General features: G+C 41.8%; 1 protein-coding gene across 5 annotated transcripts in view; it reads left to right on the top strand.

Annotated features, from left to right (window-relative positions):
* The window catches only part of fbxo16 (F-box protein 16), a 46627-nt gene that overhangs the window by 2110 nt on the left and 28365 nt on the right, over positions 1-16152 (top strand). For 4 of the 5 annotated variants that reach the window (XM_033021727.1, XM_033021728.1, XM_033021726.1 and 1 more), the window contains exons 2-6: positions 961-1057; positions 1190-1348; positions 6854-6889; positions 9912-10118; positions 14592-14756. In XM_033021727.1, coding sequence (XP_032877618.1) covers positions 1253-1348; positions 6854-6889; positions 9912-10118; positions 14592-14756 — 504 coding nt within the window. In that variant the 5' untranslated portion in view covers positions 961-1057; positions 1190-1252. The remainder of the gene's footprint in view (positions 1-960; positions 1058-1189; positions 1349-6853; positions 6890-9911; positions 10119-14591; positions 14757-16152) is intronic. The other variant, XM_033021725.1, reaches the window with a different exon arrangement.

Below are 16152 nucleotides of genomic sequence, written 5' to 3'. Positions count from 1 at the left end.
GGCGATGTTTCGGGTTGAGACCCTTCTTCAGACTGGGGGTGAGGGGGGTGGCGGGAAAAATAAAGGAAGTAGGCGGAGACAGTAGGACTAGTGGGAGAACTGGGAGGGGGGAGGGGAAGGAGGGAGAAAGCAAGGGCTATCTAAAATTAGAGGTCAATGTTCACACTGCTGGGGTGTAAACTACCTAAGCAAAATATGAGGTGCTGGTCCTCCAATTTGCACTGGGCCTCACTGGCCCAGGACAAAAAGGTCAGATTGGGAGGGGGAGTTGAAGTGCTGAGCAACAGGGCGATCAGATTGATTAACACGGAGTGAGTGGAGGTGTTCAGCGAAGCTCGTGGTCTCGCCGATGTAGAGAAGTTGACACTTAGAACAGCAGATGCAGTAGATGAGGTTGGAGGAAGTGCAGGTGAACCTCTGCCTCACATGGAAAGACTGATTGGGTCCTTGGATGGAGTCGAGGGGGGAGGTCTCCCAAGAGTCCTTACTGGATGCAGGGTGGGAAGAAGTGTAGTCAAGATAGCAATGGTAGTCAGTGGGTTTGTAGTAGATGTCGGTCAGTAGCCTGTTGCCTGCGATGGAGATGGTGAGATCTAGAAACGGTAGGGAGATGCCGGAAATGGTCCAGGTGAATTTTTATCATGTCTATCCATGATATTTGTCAGGTGTGATCAGACCCATCTGAAGTCATCTTTCAGTTTGGTATAGAAATTGGGTAAATAGACAAGTATTAAATCCATAATATTTATTTTTAGTGGAGAAAAAGCCCATTTGACCCATCTGGTCTGTACCAGTATTTATGCTCCATGAAAATCACTTTCCCTCTCTCCAGATTTAACCCTTTTAGCATTATTGCCAGTTCTTGTCTTATTCATATTTATCCAGTTTTCACTTTAATCAATCTATGATATTCATCTCAACTATATTTCATAATAGTAAGTCCCCCCCTTCTCTAAACAGCCGTCTTTGCCCTTGGTGATGGGAAATTTTGGAGACACAAGGACCTGCAGATGCTGGAATCTTGCATGGAACACAAAGTGCTAGAATAACACAGCAGGTGAGGTAATATACTGGCAGTCATGGATAGGCCACGTTTCGGGTCAAACTCTTCTATTGAAATCTGAAAATACACCAGATTCCATAATTGCTGGCTGCGTCATAATTTATGTAATAATATTCTGTCTTTCAGATTCAATTTGAATGTAGTGAGTTAACGCATGAAGGAAAAGCTTTAAAGTTTAAATAATTCAAAATGACATTTGCACCATTGAAGATCATGAACGGTCCTAAAATGCAAACAAAGATGAGCACATGGACACCCCTGAACCATCAGCCTACCAATGAAAAGGCAAGTGGGTGGGATTTTAAATTACCAGAAGGATATGCTATTAAATAATTCATGGTATACAGCCTTTTTTCGAGGTAGAATTTGCATCCCTTCGTTCAGCATGTGTTTTGTAAAGTGGATTTTACTTCGGAGTCACGTGAGTGATTCCGTGAAGAAGTCCCGCCAGGGCGCATGCGCATCATTTACGTCAGACGCATGGCGCAGAAACGGGCTGGAGAGCGCAACTCCACCAGCGGTAAGTTAAAAACTCGCAGGTAAGTTTTTAAAAACTTTATTGCAAGCGGTTAGAGTTCTGTAAGGCAGGATTTACAGAACTCTGCGTGAAAATGGCAATGAGAGGGAGGCCGAGACGCGCCGCCTGGAAAATCTCCCTATCAGACCACGGGAGCGGGCGGGCACTTGCCTCACCTCCGAAGCTGCCGGCAGATCAGCCAGCGGCAGCAACCTCGGTGCCAACACAGAGCACCATTGCCACTCCAGTCGGGAGAAAGGCAAAGAGAAAATCTGTAAGGCCTGTGGACTCAGATGAGTCGGGCCAAGAGGACACTCCTCCTACAATGAAAGATGTCTGGGGACGGCTGGACAATATACAGCATCTAGTAGAAAGTATGCTCCAGCATGACGCCTTCCAGGGTGAGTTATATACTCAAGGGGCACGCCATCAGACCACGGCGGCAACCTCCAGCAGAGGGAAATACAGGGCTGACCTATATCAGCAGGATGAACATGTCATCCATGGGTCTGCATTGGGGCCCATACCAGCAGCGCCTTGAGAAGGGCTGCATGATTCCTCCCTCATATATGAAGAGGGAGAGCCAGGGCCGTATGCGATTGACCCTGAAGTTGGGTGTATAGCCGAAGAACATACCCCAAAGCACAAGAGCATCGCTCCAGGTGTGCCGGATGTGGCTTGTAAATTCGCCATACCGGCAGGAACTGGTGAAGCCATGGAAGAAAATCTGGCCAATAACATCAATTATATGGCCTCTCACCAGCTCCAAGATTCAATGATGGAGGAAACCATAAAAAAAATGAAACACCTGTAAATTGTGCATCGCTAAAAGTGCCCACCGTGAATCAGGCCATCTGGGGCCAAATGGGGGTAACTAGGCAATCTCATGAAATAAGGCTGCAAAAGGTTTTAATATTTATTGGTTCAGGCATAACGTCATTCGGGCGGTCAGTGGAAGGCACACCGTTAACAGAGACACAGCAGGATACGTTGGCCCTTCTGTGTAACGCTCAATTTGAAATAAATTGCCTGAGGAAAAATGCCATTAAGCCGACATTAAATCCAAAATTTGCAGCATTATGCAAATCATCCAACGTACAGCCGCCAAACTACCTGTTTGGAGAAGGCCTGGCAAAACAGGTCAAGGACTTGGCAGATGAAGCTAAAACGGTCGACCTTATAAAAGCACATCCAATCAGCAGGATGCAGCCTCGTCGGTCATACCCATTCAAAAGGGTCACAGACACAGGAGCAGGGCAAGGGACAAGCCATGGATTCCCATCAGTACGTTATTGGCCAAGGGTACCAGCGTTTACTCCACTAAAAATACGGAGGCAAAGGTACCCAGGAACCATGGACGTACGAGCAGTTGGACTTGTCCAGGACATATCCTCTATACACCAGTCACCAGTGGGTGGCAGATTTCAATTGTTTTACTATGAATGGTGCTGCATAACATCAGATCCGTTTATACTGGACAGCATTCAGGGGTTCCAAATTGAGTTTATTTGAGATTTAAATCCACCAACTCAACATACACCAAGCCGGAAATTGATCTTTTCAAAACCAGAAACTTTACAAGTTAATAATGAAATTGAAACATTATTCACCAAAGGGGTAATTGAAAAAACAGTGCATGAGACTCAGCAGTTTGTGTCTAATATATTTCCCAGGCAAAAGAAGGATGGTGGGTGTCGGGTCATCCTTGATCTAACCCAACTGAATGCCTATGTCCAGTATAAACATTTTAAAATAGAAACATTCATTACTGCTAAACAATTGGTTTCTAAAGGATGTTATATGCAAGTATAGATCTGAAAGATGCATATTATTCAGTACCAATGCATTACAAATACCGTAGATGAGACAAATGTGGCAGTTTGAAGCTTTACCTAATGGGTTAACCTCAGCCCCTAGGTTATTTACAAAACTGTTGAAACCAATATTGGGACTACTCCGGGCACAGAATCACATTGTAATGGCATACTTGGATGATGTTTTGATTATAGGTAACACACAGGAAGAAGTGGAATCTTCTGTGTCAGTCACCAGACAGATGTTCGAGAGGTTGGGGTTCCTCATCCACCCAACCAAATCCAAGTTGAAGCCATCAACTAACATTGATTATTTGGGGTTCACCATAGATTCAATTAAAATGTCAGTAACACTGCCTAGAGCCAAAAGGTTAGAATTAATAGAAGCTTGCAGCAATTTGGTTAATGAACAGCAGCCCTCCATCCGAAGAGTGGCTAGTGTTATTGGTAAACTAGTGGTGGCCATCCCTGGAGTACAATTTGGGCCTTTACATTATCAAAATTTGCAACGAGCCCAGGAACAAGCACTCAAAGAACATGCAGGTCATTTCGATAGACCAATGCAGTTGCCAGTTGAAGCTATCACTGAATTACAGTGGTGGATAACAAATGTCTCACGTTGTTCTAGTAACATTCTGATTAATCAACCCTCAGTCGTTTTGCAAACTGATGTGAGTGCCTTCGGATGGGGAGCCACTGATACCAACTCTAGATGTGGAGGCAGATGGAATGAGCAGGAGGCAGTAATCCTCCAGTTACATGGAATCAACTATTTAGAAATGTTGGGAGCATTCTATGGGTTAAAAGCATACTGTTCAACAATACATGATTTACACGTTCAGCTCCAGATTGATAACACCACAGCAGTGGCATATATCAATCACATGGGTGGAATTAAGTCATTATCATGTGATAATCTGGCTAACCTCATTTGGCATTGGTGCATCGCAAGAAACATCTGGGTCTCAGCTATATATAGTTACCAGGTAGAGACAACATGGTGGCAGATACTAGGTCAAGAAAATTTAATGACAACATAGAATGGATGCTGAATCCAAATTTTTATAAAGAGTTGTTACCCAATTTGGGTTACCAGACATTGATCTATTTGCATCCAGACTGAATCACCAGGTACCAAGATATGTCTCATGGGAACCGGATCCAGGGGCAGTAGCGGTGGATGCATTCTCGTTACACTGGGGAGGTATGTTTTTCTACGCTTTTCCCCCATTCTGCCTCATCAGTCGATGTCTCAATAAAATTGAGCAGGACTCCGCTTCAGGCGTTTTGGTAGTCCCCGACTGGCCCACACAACCATGGTTCCCACTGGTTCTGAGACTAATGACTCAGCCATTTATGGTTATCCCCAAATGTAGCAACTTATTGGTTCACCCTGTGATGGGAGAGAATCACCCTTTACATAACGTTTTAATTTGTTGATTTGCAGATTCTGAAAAGACCGTTCCAGGGGCTCGGACTATCAGGTCGTACAGTGGATGTGATTACGGCGGCCTGGAGGGATAGTACTAAGAAACAATATGTATCTCATATTAAGAAATGGGAGATGTTCTGCTTACAGTCAAATATTACCATACTGCAAGCATATCTAATGTATTGGAGTTCCTTGCCACATTACATTTTGATGAGCAATTAAGTTACAGTGCCATTAATAGTGCTAGGAGTGCATTGTCCTCCTATTTACGGCAGAGATCGGGACAACATTCTGTTGGATCTCACCCATTGATGTCTCGATTTATGAAGGGTATTTTGTAACATGAACCCTCCTAGACCTAGATATACGGAAATATGGGATGTGAGCATAGTTCTCACACTACTTCGTCAATGGGCTCCAATTACATCTTTGTCTTTCCAAAAACTAACACTTAAAGTGGTCGTGTTGATGGCGCTTGTTCCAGCGCAACGGGTCCAGACATTACAAAAGCTAAGACTGGACAGCATGGTTTCTTCTGTAAATAATATTATATTTTATGTTTATGATCTAATCAAACAAAGCAGGCCAGGGTCGTCCGGGATCAAAATCAGTTTATGGCATACCCCATTGACCTGCGACTATGTGTGGTTACGCACTTACGTCAGTATATTGAGGTCACCAAGAGTATTAGAGGCTCCGAAACAACGATGCTCATCAGCCACAAAAAAACTCATGAAAAAGTGTCGGTACAGACCATTTCTAGGTGGCTGAAACAAGTTTTGGATTGTGCTGGAGTGGACACTGATGTGTTTAAATCTCACTCCACCAGGGCGGCATCAACATCCGCAGCGAGGGCACTGGACATCCCTTTAGAGCAAATCCTCAGGGCCGCAAGATTATCCAATGAAGGAACTTTTCAAATGTTTTACAACAAACCTGTTCTCACAACTGAAGGATTTGGGCACACCATTTTGGGTTCTGTTTTATAATTTCCCCTGGGAGAGAGGGATCGTTATTTTTCTGTTTGTTAAAATAATAATCAATATAACTCAAGCTATGTTGAATACATTATTTGTTTATCCTCTGTCAACTGAAGCAGTGTGTCGTATGGATCGGTTCTACGGCATGAAATCACAGTGCTTTGAAATCTTCACGGAATCACTCACGTGACTCCGAAGTAAAATAGTAAGATTAAACGAGAACTTAACAGTTTGAAGTTTGATCTTTATTTTATGAGGAGTTACGGTGAGCGATTACGTGCCCTCCGCCCCCGGCCCTCATAATCGCAAAGATCATCTGGTAGTTCTAGTCTTCTGAGTCTTACTATATTACTTTGACTATAGTTACTGTGATTTTACGCCGCTGTTTTGAAGATTGATGCGCATGCACCCTGGCGGGACTTCTTCACGTAATCGCTCACCGTAACTCCTCATAAAATAAAGATCAAACTTCAAACTGGTAAGTTCTCGTTTAATCTTACTATTATCATGACTGCCAGTGATATATGGTGTATATTTACTCTTATAATCAGCAACCTTTAATTTCTCATGTAGTCATTACTGTGTCTGTGAGAAAAGTTCAAAATTAAGTAAGGTTACCATATGAGTGTTACATTGCTGGAAGAGTGGAATGGAACTGACTTGATCTTGCTGATAGGAATGTCAGACTGATAGGAATGCTGTGAGAACTTGAGTTATTTCCAGTTGGAGCTATGCTATGTGACTATATTCCTAAAGATGTGATTTTATCAAATATGTTAATGAAATTAGATTCCTTGTTATTTTCACACAATGTTTCAATGTGAAAAGCCTATGTATAGCTATTCTGGATGCTGTTTATTATGCAAGATGTTTACAGCTGTGTTTGGTAGTTAAAGGTAAAGGCTCTGGATTTCTTCAGCATGACCATTTATAAAGTACATGAAAATAGACAGAATCTTGAAATATTTCAAAGACACTGCTTTAGACATTTCTGATATTAAGAAACAGAGATTCTTTAATGTATTCTTTATTTCGCTTCTCTAACAGGTCTTTGGAGAAAGAGGAGAACTACTAGGGAAATGGGTAAGAAGACCATGCTGTCGTATATATATACAACTAATCAGGGCCCTGTTTCCCTTTCTCCTTTTAAACTCAATCACCAGAGCCCTGTTTCCAGCATTCCATATAAATGCATCAGAGGCCCATTCCCACCCATCTCATAAGCTCACCTGTGCCCTGTTTCTCATGGTCTCTTTGAACTCATCAGGGCTCTGTTTCCGGCATTCCTTACAAACCCATTCTCAAGCTCCTTTTAATTCACCAAGGCTCAATTCACCAAAGCTCCTTTTAATTCACCAAGACAGATGGCACAATGGGCTAAGTGTTCGGCTGACAACCGGAAGGTAGCCGGTTCGAATCCCGCTTGGAGTGCATACTGTCGTTGTGTCCTTGGGCAAGACACTTCACCCACCTTTGCCTGTGTGTGAATGTGTGTGTGAGTGATTGGTGGTGGTCGGAGGGGCCTTAGGCGCAGATTGGCAGCCACGCTTTCGTCAGTCTGCCCCAGGGCAGCTGTGGCTACAGAAGTAGCTTACCACCACCGAGTGTGACTGAGGAGTGAATGAATAATGCGATGTAAAGCGCCTTGAGTATTAGAAAGGCGCTATATAAATCCCATCCATTATTATTATTATTAATTTCCTACACTTCTTTAAATTCAGCAGAGTCTTTTCCCCAGCACTCCTTATAAACTCATCAGACTTCTTAAATAACATTCACCTAATCTGTAAAATTTACCCGTATGACACCAATAAATACTGATAATGCTGAATTATTGAAGGTTTACTGTAAATGACTGCAGAACAATCCATTATTATCCCTGCCCTTTGCAACACCTCATTGGAAAGTAACCTCCTGGGCAATTGCCTCTTCTGAATCTCTCCGAGGAGAAAGACAAAGCATTTAGACAGGAGCAACAATTTATGTCACAAGTAAAATGTGAGCTTCTTGTTTGCAGAGGCTACAATAAGATTTAGGGGTTGACTGGAGAGAAGGGGAGATTGCAAAAAAATATGGAACAGGAATAGCTACATTGGATAACAAATGTGAATCAGAAAAGGGGGGCACTTTGGGATTATCATAGATGTATTAGTAAGCAATTGATGGCTTTGAAGAGAAACCAAATGACTCAACCTCCCAACCTCCACCAGAACAATGTTTTCTTCTCAGAGAACATTGAGGAAGTTCAACAATGATTTCAACATGGAGCAACGGAGTGTGATGAATACGGAACTGTAATTCAGTCATCTTTATCGTTACCTTAGAGTTGAGGTGTTAATTGGAAAAGGTGGAGTTGTAAAGAGTATATTCTAAGGAAGATGGTTGATAATGATCAGCCTTTCTCCAAAGGCTATCCATTGTCAATCTTGCTTTTTCCTAACTGCTAACATCAAATATTTTTTGCTAAGGCACTCCCCTTAATAAATCCCCACTCTAGCTTTCTGTTATAATATGAGATTGCTTAACTCGATACTGATCAAGAATTGAGCATTGTTTTTGATTTTCTCAGTGTTAGCTGCACGAGGAGGTGAATTTGAAACATGTTTAAGGCTTCACTCATGCTATTGATGATGTCATCTATTATAGCTACTGTAATTGCTCAGACTTGGTGGCAGATTTTCTAAATGCATGGTACAGCAATGGAAAAAGAACACATTCGTCAGAAGGTTCTAACTCATTGTGTTTGTGTGATATGGAACTGGGGTTCACCTCTACCTCTTCCTTTTCTGCTAGCCTGTAGTTCTGAGAGGCATATTCCTTTTTATATTTCTCCCAAGTGAGCGCAATGTGGATGAAGTTAGCGTTCGATGATCACTCAATACCTATACTTCATCCTAGGACTGAAACCAAATGACTCAACCTCCCGGCAGAGTTTAGGCTAACTTGGTTTAGACCAAAGACAAAGTGAACTTTCTTAATCACCTCAATTCAGAACTGCAACGCATCATTCCTGTTAAATTATTGAGACATGTAATTTACTCTTATTAATCTTCACGTGAATGTGCTTATTAATTGTCATTTGAGTGAAGTATGCCACATAAATATATTTGTCAATGCACTCAGCTCTGTGTGGTATATTTCAGCCTACTGTCCACAAAGTGTAGTTGATACATTACATGGAGAAAAAAGAAAGCAGAGGGTTCAAAATTTGTTTTAATGAAAAACCAATTCCTTTTTTGAGTGAGTTTCTAAATTATGATTACATTTTTAAATTCATTTTTATCTTCAGCAAGTTACAATCTAATCACCCATTGCTTTGCTCATGGGAGGTGGTGGATGATAGCCGTGTGCAGAGAGAGGGAAATGGGAGGCCGAAGAAGAAAATAAGAGGAGAAAGGAGAATTAGATGAGGGGTGAGGAAATGAGGTGTTGTGGCAGAGCTGCGTGGGGGAATGAGAAATATAGAAAAGGAAGTGGTGGATTTGAGGGGAAGGTTAAAGTATGGAGGGGAGAAAGGGAGAAAGGGAGAAAAGAGTAAGGTAGTAGATAGGGGGATAGAACAAAAAAGAAACCAAGATTAGAAGTAAGGAGCTGGAGATGAAAGAATTAAAAAGAGGAGAGAACAAAAAAAAATAGTTTAGAGCACAGGAGAAAGAGAAAAAAAGGGAAGGTGGAGAGTGGTAGCATATTGTTTTTAATGTATACAGGTCCTCCCTAGGTTATGAATGCCAGATGTATGTTCAGCCCATATTTACAAAAGAACATATGTAAGACTGGCGGATGAATTTGGCAGCTGCCGTAGGGATGCAGGCATCTTCTGTCATGTGGGAACCTGTTTGCAGCAATATTATTGCAACTTGCTGAAATATCTGATTGGTTGAATTAAACGCCGGGATTTAACTACATGTTGCCCCTGGTTGGCCTATTTATCATTTAAATATATTGCAGGGCAACCATATTTCCTACTTGAGAACTGAGTTGCCTGTTGTATCTTGAGGTGACTGTTGTAACTTGGGGAGGACCTTCATTGGTCACAGCAGTTTGGATGGCATCTAATATTACTGCATTGATAAATGTTTTTACATTCCTTCACATCCTTACACAGTTTGATAAGTGGACTGATACACAGCGTCGCAAGATTCTTCTTGATCTGTTTAAAAGATGCTCCGTCTCCCAGCTGAAGTTTTGTGAGCAACATTTGCGCAGTAGAGTTCCAATGGAAGCTTTGGACTTTACATGTTTCCTTCCCAGAGTGCTGGCTTTATACATCTTCTCCTTCTTGGATCCAAGAAGCCTTTGTCGGTGTGCACAGGTAACCCTTTTGCAGAAAGGTTTATTTTTTATCTATACATATTCAAGATCTGGATGTTTTTGCCAAGGCCAGCATGTATAGCCCTTCTCTAATTACCCCTGCAAAGGTGGTGTTGAATTGTGTTCTTGAAAATAGTACTGGTCAGAAGATGGGTCCTGAATCGCTTGTCAGCCAAAAGGGTAAGGCTGGCTTGCTTCCACCTCTGAAGAACATTTGTGAACCAGTTGGATTTTTATGATAACCTAGAAGTTTATATGGTCATTGTGAAGACCAGTTGGTGCATTGATCCCAATTTCCAGTTTATTAACTAAACTTAAATTACATGGTGGGATTTAAATTCTGGTCCATGAATCTCTGGAGTACTACCCTGGTCATTTAACCTCTGCTTATTTATTATTTTCACAAATAAAACTAAGGTCCAGTGTTTTTTCCCTTTAACAATAAAGCTATTTAAGCAAACTGACCATTTGTGAAATTAGCAGGCACATGTTGAGAATGAGAATATACTCTAGTCTGAAGGGATTTTACAGTTATACAGTATATACCTTGATTAAAGTGTGCAAACCCCAAATGGTGGGGATTTCTGTATTATCAGGCTTGCTCCACATCTTCAAAGCCTAACATTGGATAATAATTTAAATATACTTTGAAATTATCAGTTATTCCTGAAATCTGTACCTCAAGCTGACTGGAAAATTGACTGGTCAATGAAGAAAGAAAAAAAAAGATGAATCCTACAAAGAGATCCTACTTATGCAGAATGGGTAGATGTCATGGGGCTGCAGGCATCTTCTGACTCCTTCCTATGAAGAATACCTGCTGAAGAGTAATTTAAATTTAGAAAGTTCAGACAATTTGTTGATTGCAAAATTAGTGATTAGTATGCCAAATTAGAGCACATGGTATTGGGGTTAGGGTATTGACATGGATAGAGAACTGGTTGGCAGACAGGAAGCATAACGTAGGAATTAACAAGTCCTTTCCAGAATGGCAGGCAGTGCTCAGTGCTAGCACACCAGTTATTTACAATATAAACGATTTAGACGAAGATATTAAATGTAACATCTCCAAGTTTGCAGATGACACAAAGCTGGGTGGCAGTGTGAGCTGCGAGGAGGATGCGATGAGGCTGCAGGGTGACTTGGATAAGTTGGGTGATTGGGCAGATGCCTGGCATATGCAGTATAATGTGGATAAATGTGAGGTTATCCACTTTGGTGGCAAGAACAAGAAGGTAGATTATTATCTGAATGATGTCAGAATAGGAAAAGGGGAGGTGCAATGAGACCTGGGTGTCCTTGTACATCTGTCACTGAAAGTAAGCATGCAGGTACAGCAGGCAGGGTCCTACTGCAGTTGTACAGGGCCCTGGTGTGACCGCACCTGAAGTATTGTGTGCACTTTTGGTGTCCTAGTTTGAGGAAGGACATTCTTGCTATTGAGGGAGTGCAGCATTGGTTCACCAGGTTAATTCCCGGGATGGCGGGACTGACATATGATGAAAGAATGGATCGACTGGGCTTACAGTGCCCTCCATAATGTTTGGCACAAAGACCCATAATTAATTTATTTGCCTCTTTACTCCACAATTTGAGATTTGTAAGAGAAAAAATCACATGTGGTTAAAGTGCGCATTGTCAGATTTTAATAAAGGCCATTTTTATACATTTTGGTTTCACCGTGTAGAAATTACAGCTGCGTTTAAACATAGTTCCCCCATTTCAGGGCTTCATCACGTTTGGGACACATGGTTTCACGGGGGTTTGTAATTGCTCAGGTGTGTTTAATTGCCTTCGTAATGCAGGTATAAGAGAGCTCTCAGCACCTAGTCTTTCCTCCAGTCTTTCTATCACATTTGGAAACTTTTATTGCTGTTTATCAACATGAGGACCAAAGTTGTGCCAATGAAAGTCAAAGAAGCCATTATGAGACTGAGAAACAAGAATAAAGGTGTGGTGTGGATTTATCAATGACCACTGTCCGCAGAAGACTTCATGAACAGAAATACAGAGACTACACTGCAAGATGCAAACCACTGGTTAGGTGTAAAAATAGAATGCCCTGGTTACAGTTTGCCAAGAAGTACTTAAAAGAGCAACCACAGTTCTGGAAAAAGGTCTTATGGACAGATGAGACGAAGATTAACTTATATCAGATTGATGGCAAGAGCAAAGTATGGAGGAGAGAAAGAACTGCCCAAGATCCAAAGCATACCACCTCATCTGTGAAACATGGTGGTGGGGGTGTTATATCCTGGGCATGTATGGCTGCTGAAGGTACTGGCTCACTTATCTTCATTGATGATACAACTGCTGATGGTAGTAGCATAATGAATTCTGAACTGTATAAACACATCCTATCTACTCAAGTTCAAACAAATGCCTCAAAACTCATTGGCTGGCGGTTCATTCTACAGCAAGACAATGATCCCAAACATACTGTTAAAGTAACAAGGGAGTTTTCAAAGCTAAAAAATGGTCAATTCTTGAGTGGCCAGGTCAATCACCCGATCTGAACCCAATTGAGCATATCTTTTATATGCTGAAGAGAAAACTGAAGGGGATTAGCCCCCAAAACAAGCATAAGCTAAAGGTGGCTGCAATACAGGCCTGGCAAAACATCACAAGAGAAGACACCCACCAAATGGTGATGTCCATGAATCGCAGACTTCAAGCAGTCACTGCATGCAAAGGATATGCAACAAAATACTAAACATGACTACTTTCATTTACATAACATTGCTGTGTCCCAAACATAATGGTGCCCTGAAATGGGGAGGCTATGTATGAACACCGCTGTAATTTCTCTATGGTGAAACCAAAATGTATAAAAATGGCCTTTATTAAAATCTGGCAAAGTGCACTTTAACCACATGTGTTTTTTTTCAATTACTAATCTCAAATTGTGGAGTACAGAGGCAAATAAATAAATGATGGGTCTTTGTCCCAAACATTATGGAGGGCACTGTATATTCATTGGAAATTAGGATGAAAGGGCATCTTATAGAAACATATAAAATTATTAAGGGATTGGACAAGCTACATGCAGGCAAAATGTTCCCGATGTTGGGGAAGTCCAGAACCAGGGGTCACAGTTTAAGAATAAGGGGTAGGCCATTTAGAATTGAGCTGAGGAAAAACATTTATCACCCAGAGAGTTGTGAATCTGTGCAATTCTCTGCCACAGAAGGCAGTGGAGGCCAATTCATAGAAACATAGAAACATAGAAATTAGGTGCAGGAGTAGGCCATTCGGCCCTTCGAGCCTGCACCGCCATTCAATATGATCATGGCTGATCATCCAACTCAGTATCCCATACCTGCCTTCTCTCCATACCCTCTGATCCCCTTAGCCACCAGGGCCACATCTAACTCCCTCTTAAATATAGCCAATGAATTGGCCTCGACTACCCTCTGTGGCAGGGAGTTCCAGAGATTCACCACTCTCTGTGTGAAAAAAGTTCACTGGAAGTTTTCAAGAAAGAGATGGATATAGCTTTTAGGGGTAATGGAATCAAGGGATATTAGGAGAAAACAGGAATGGGGTACTGATTCTAGATGATCAGCCATGATCATATTGAATGGCGGTGCTGGCTCAAAGGGCCGAATGGCCTACTCCTGCACCTATTTTCTATGTTTCTATATCCTTGCAAGCAAACAAGGCATATATTACCCGTAAAAGTTTCACACCTCAGGATGCCCCAAAGTTCTTTACACCCAAACACAGGTCTTTTAAAGTTTACTCACCTGAAATTTAGGAAAAGGTGTTGATCAAAATTTGAACCCTCAAGCAACCGAGACAATAATACATCTGTTTTTAAGCGATGACTGAAGAATTAATATTTGCCAGGAACTGAGGAAAAGCCCCACTGCCCATCTTTGAATGGTGCACTAAGTCTTTAATGTTCTCCTGTTTAGTGGCTCATTAGAAAGACTACACCTCTGATAGCGAGGCACTCCCTCCTTTTGAATGAAAACCTGGATTTAATCCACAAGATTCTAAAATGGGATAAATTCACAACCTAACAGAGTTGAGAGTGCTTCTGACTGACGAAACCTAACATCTACTCTATTACACTTGTGATTGGATCTGATCAGGCATGGAATGAAATAAGTGGATGATCCAATCCCACCAGTTTCCCAGCAGATGTGGGTTAGATTAAAGGTTTCACTCTTTTCAGGTATATGGTGCAAATTTAATAAGTGAAACTGGAGAGTTCATGAAGCATGCTGCCTGCAAAGTAGAAAATCACTAAAAAAACTAGAACATCATTATGCATACCTAAGCAGTGAATTTAGTGCAAAGTTGATCCAGTTGTATTGAGACTTGAATATTTCCTATGGAATTATTTTGTGGGACAGATAGTTTAGGCTGCGTGAATACAACGCAATTGCTGTCTACGTGAAATTATTCATATTTGTTATTGCTTTATATCTTCGGTTATCTCAATTGTGTCCCTTCTGCTATCTCATAGGTGAACTGGCATTGGAAAGATCTGACTGAACTGGACCAACTCTGGATGCCCAAATGCCTGAGACTAGGTTGGTACATCAGTTTCTCGCCTACTCCCTATGAACAAAGAATCTGGAAAAGGCACTACCTTGAGATGGTGAAGGAGCTGAATGTGACCAAGCCAAAGGTTGGTAACATACCCCTACATACATCAACGGTTTGCTGCATTCATAAATGTAATTATATTTGTATTTCCAGTATTGAAATGGATAACACAATGTTTCTAAACAGCTAGGAAAACATGTAGACATATTTCTAAAGAAAGAATTTACAGGTGTCATATTACTTTATGCAGTATTTATTTGAGTCTAAAACCTGTTATAGGGCTATCTATTCTCAACAGCAAAGTAGGTGTAAATACAAATAATTAAAAAATTGAGGTATTGTATGATGGAAACTCTGATAATTAATGCATAATAGTTATTGTCATACAGTTAAACTGCATGTAAACAGCCCCTTAGCCCTTTTGAGTCTACACTCTTTGAGTTACACAAACTCATTTTATTCTCCCCACATGCCCATCAATTCTCTCCCCAGATTTACCACTTCCCTACACACTATAGCTCCTCTATAATCTTTGCTATAGACAGTTTACCATGGACAATTAAGTATTGTATAACAGTAAATTGGAATTTTTGCATTCACGTGTTTGCCCTCACAGTAGGCCCCAAAATACTGGAATGTTTAAAATAAAAACATATTTGTAAGCTACCGTTTTTCATTTGAGCTCAATAGCCAGTTGGCAAGCCATGTGACATACTCTGGGTAGTACTTTGTATTAATTACAATTTAAAATTGATTCAGTCCATTAAAAAATGGCTGAAATCTCAGACATACGACAAATTCATAAACAAATTTACTTGAATATGATCTTATCAACCTTAACTTGTCTGGTCATTTTACTCCTGGGTTCAGGTTGAATATGTTGATTCATTGCGACTCAGCTATGATACTATGAGTTGGATTTCAAAGGCAGTCAGTTTTAATTAAAACTAGACTAAGTGGGACCCGTTGGGTCCCTGTCACACGGGAGGCCTGGTCCCCCAATGCAACTTGTTCCCCAATGCAATATTCCACCACTCACCTGTTCCCCCAATGCAATCCGTCCCCCCAACACAATATTGCACCACTCATGCATAGCCCCCAACTGTGCAGGCACGGCTCATTTCCCCTCATCCCCCCAGCACGCCCTCCGCTTCCTCTTCACCCTCCCTCTTCTTTCCCCTATCCTCCTCCCCATCCCTCAATCCCTCCCTCACCTCTCCCCTCGGAGTCGATGTTCGTCACGGTGGGCACCACAGGTTTCGATGAGCTGTTGGAGAAGATCTCTGAGAAGGCCGTGAGGGTGATTTACCGCAACGGTGGAGGCGATGGACCCGGGAGGACGAGTAGATGGGACCGCCATTGCCGCAGAGGGCGGGAGTGATGAGGGAGAGAGAGAGACGGGACCAGGGCCTCCACTGGGCCTCCACTGAACCTCCCCGCGACCGCCACCGGTGGTGGGGGAGGCGATAGGCAAGTTA

The sequence above is a fragment of the Amblyraja radiata genome, chromosome 5 (assembly GCF_010909765.2).
Source record: "Amblyraja radiata isolate CabotCenter1 chromosome 5, sAmbRad1.1.pri, whole genome shotgun sequence".
NCBI classification, from domain to species: domain Eukaryota; kingdom Metazoa; phylum Chordata; class Chondrichthyes; order Rajiformes; family Rajidae; genus Amblyraja; species Amblyraja radiata.
Note: the sequence above shows the minus strand (reverse complement) of the source record. Positions and strands in the feature narration are given on the sequence as shown.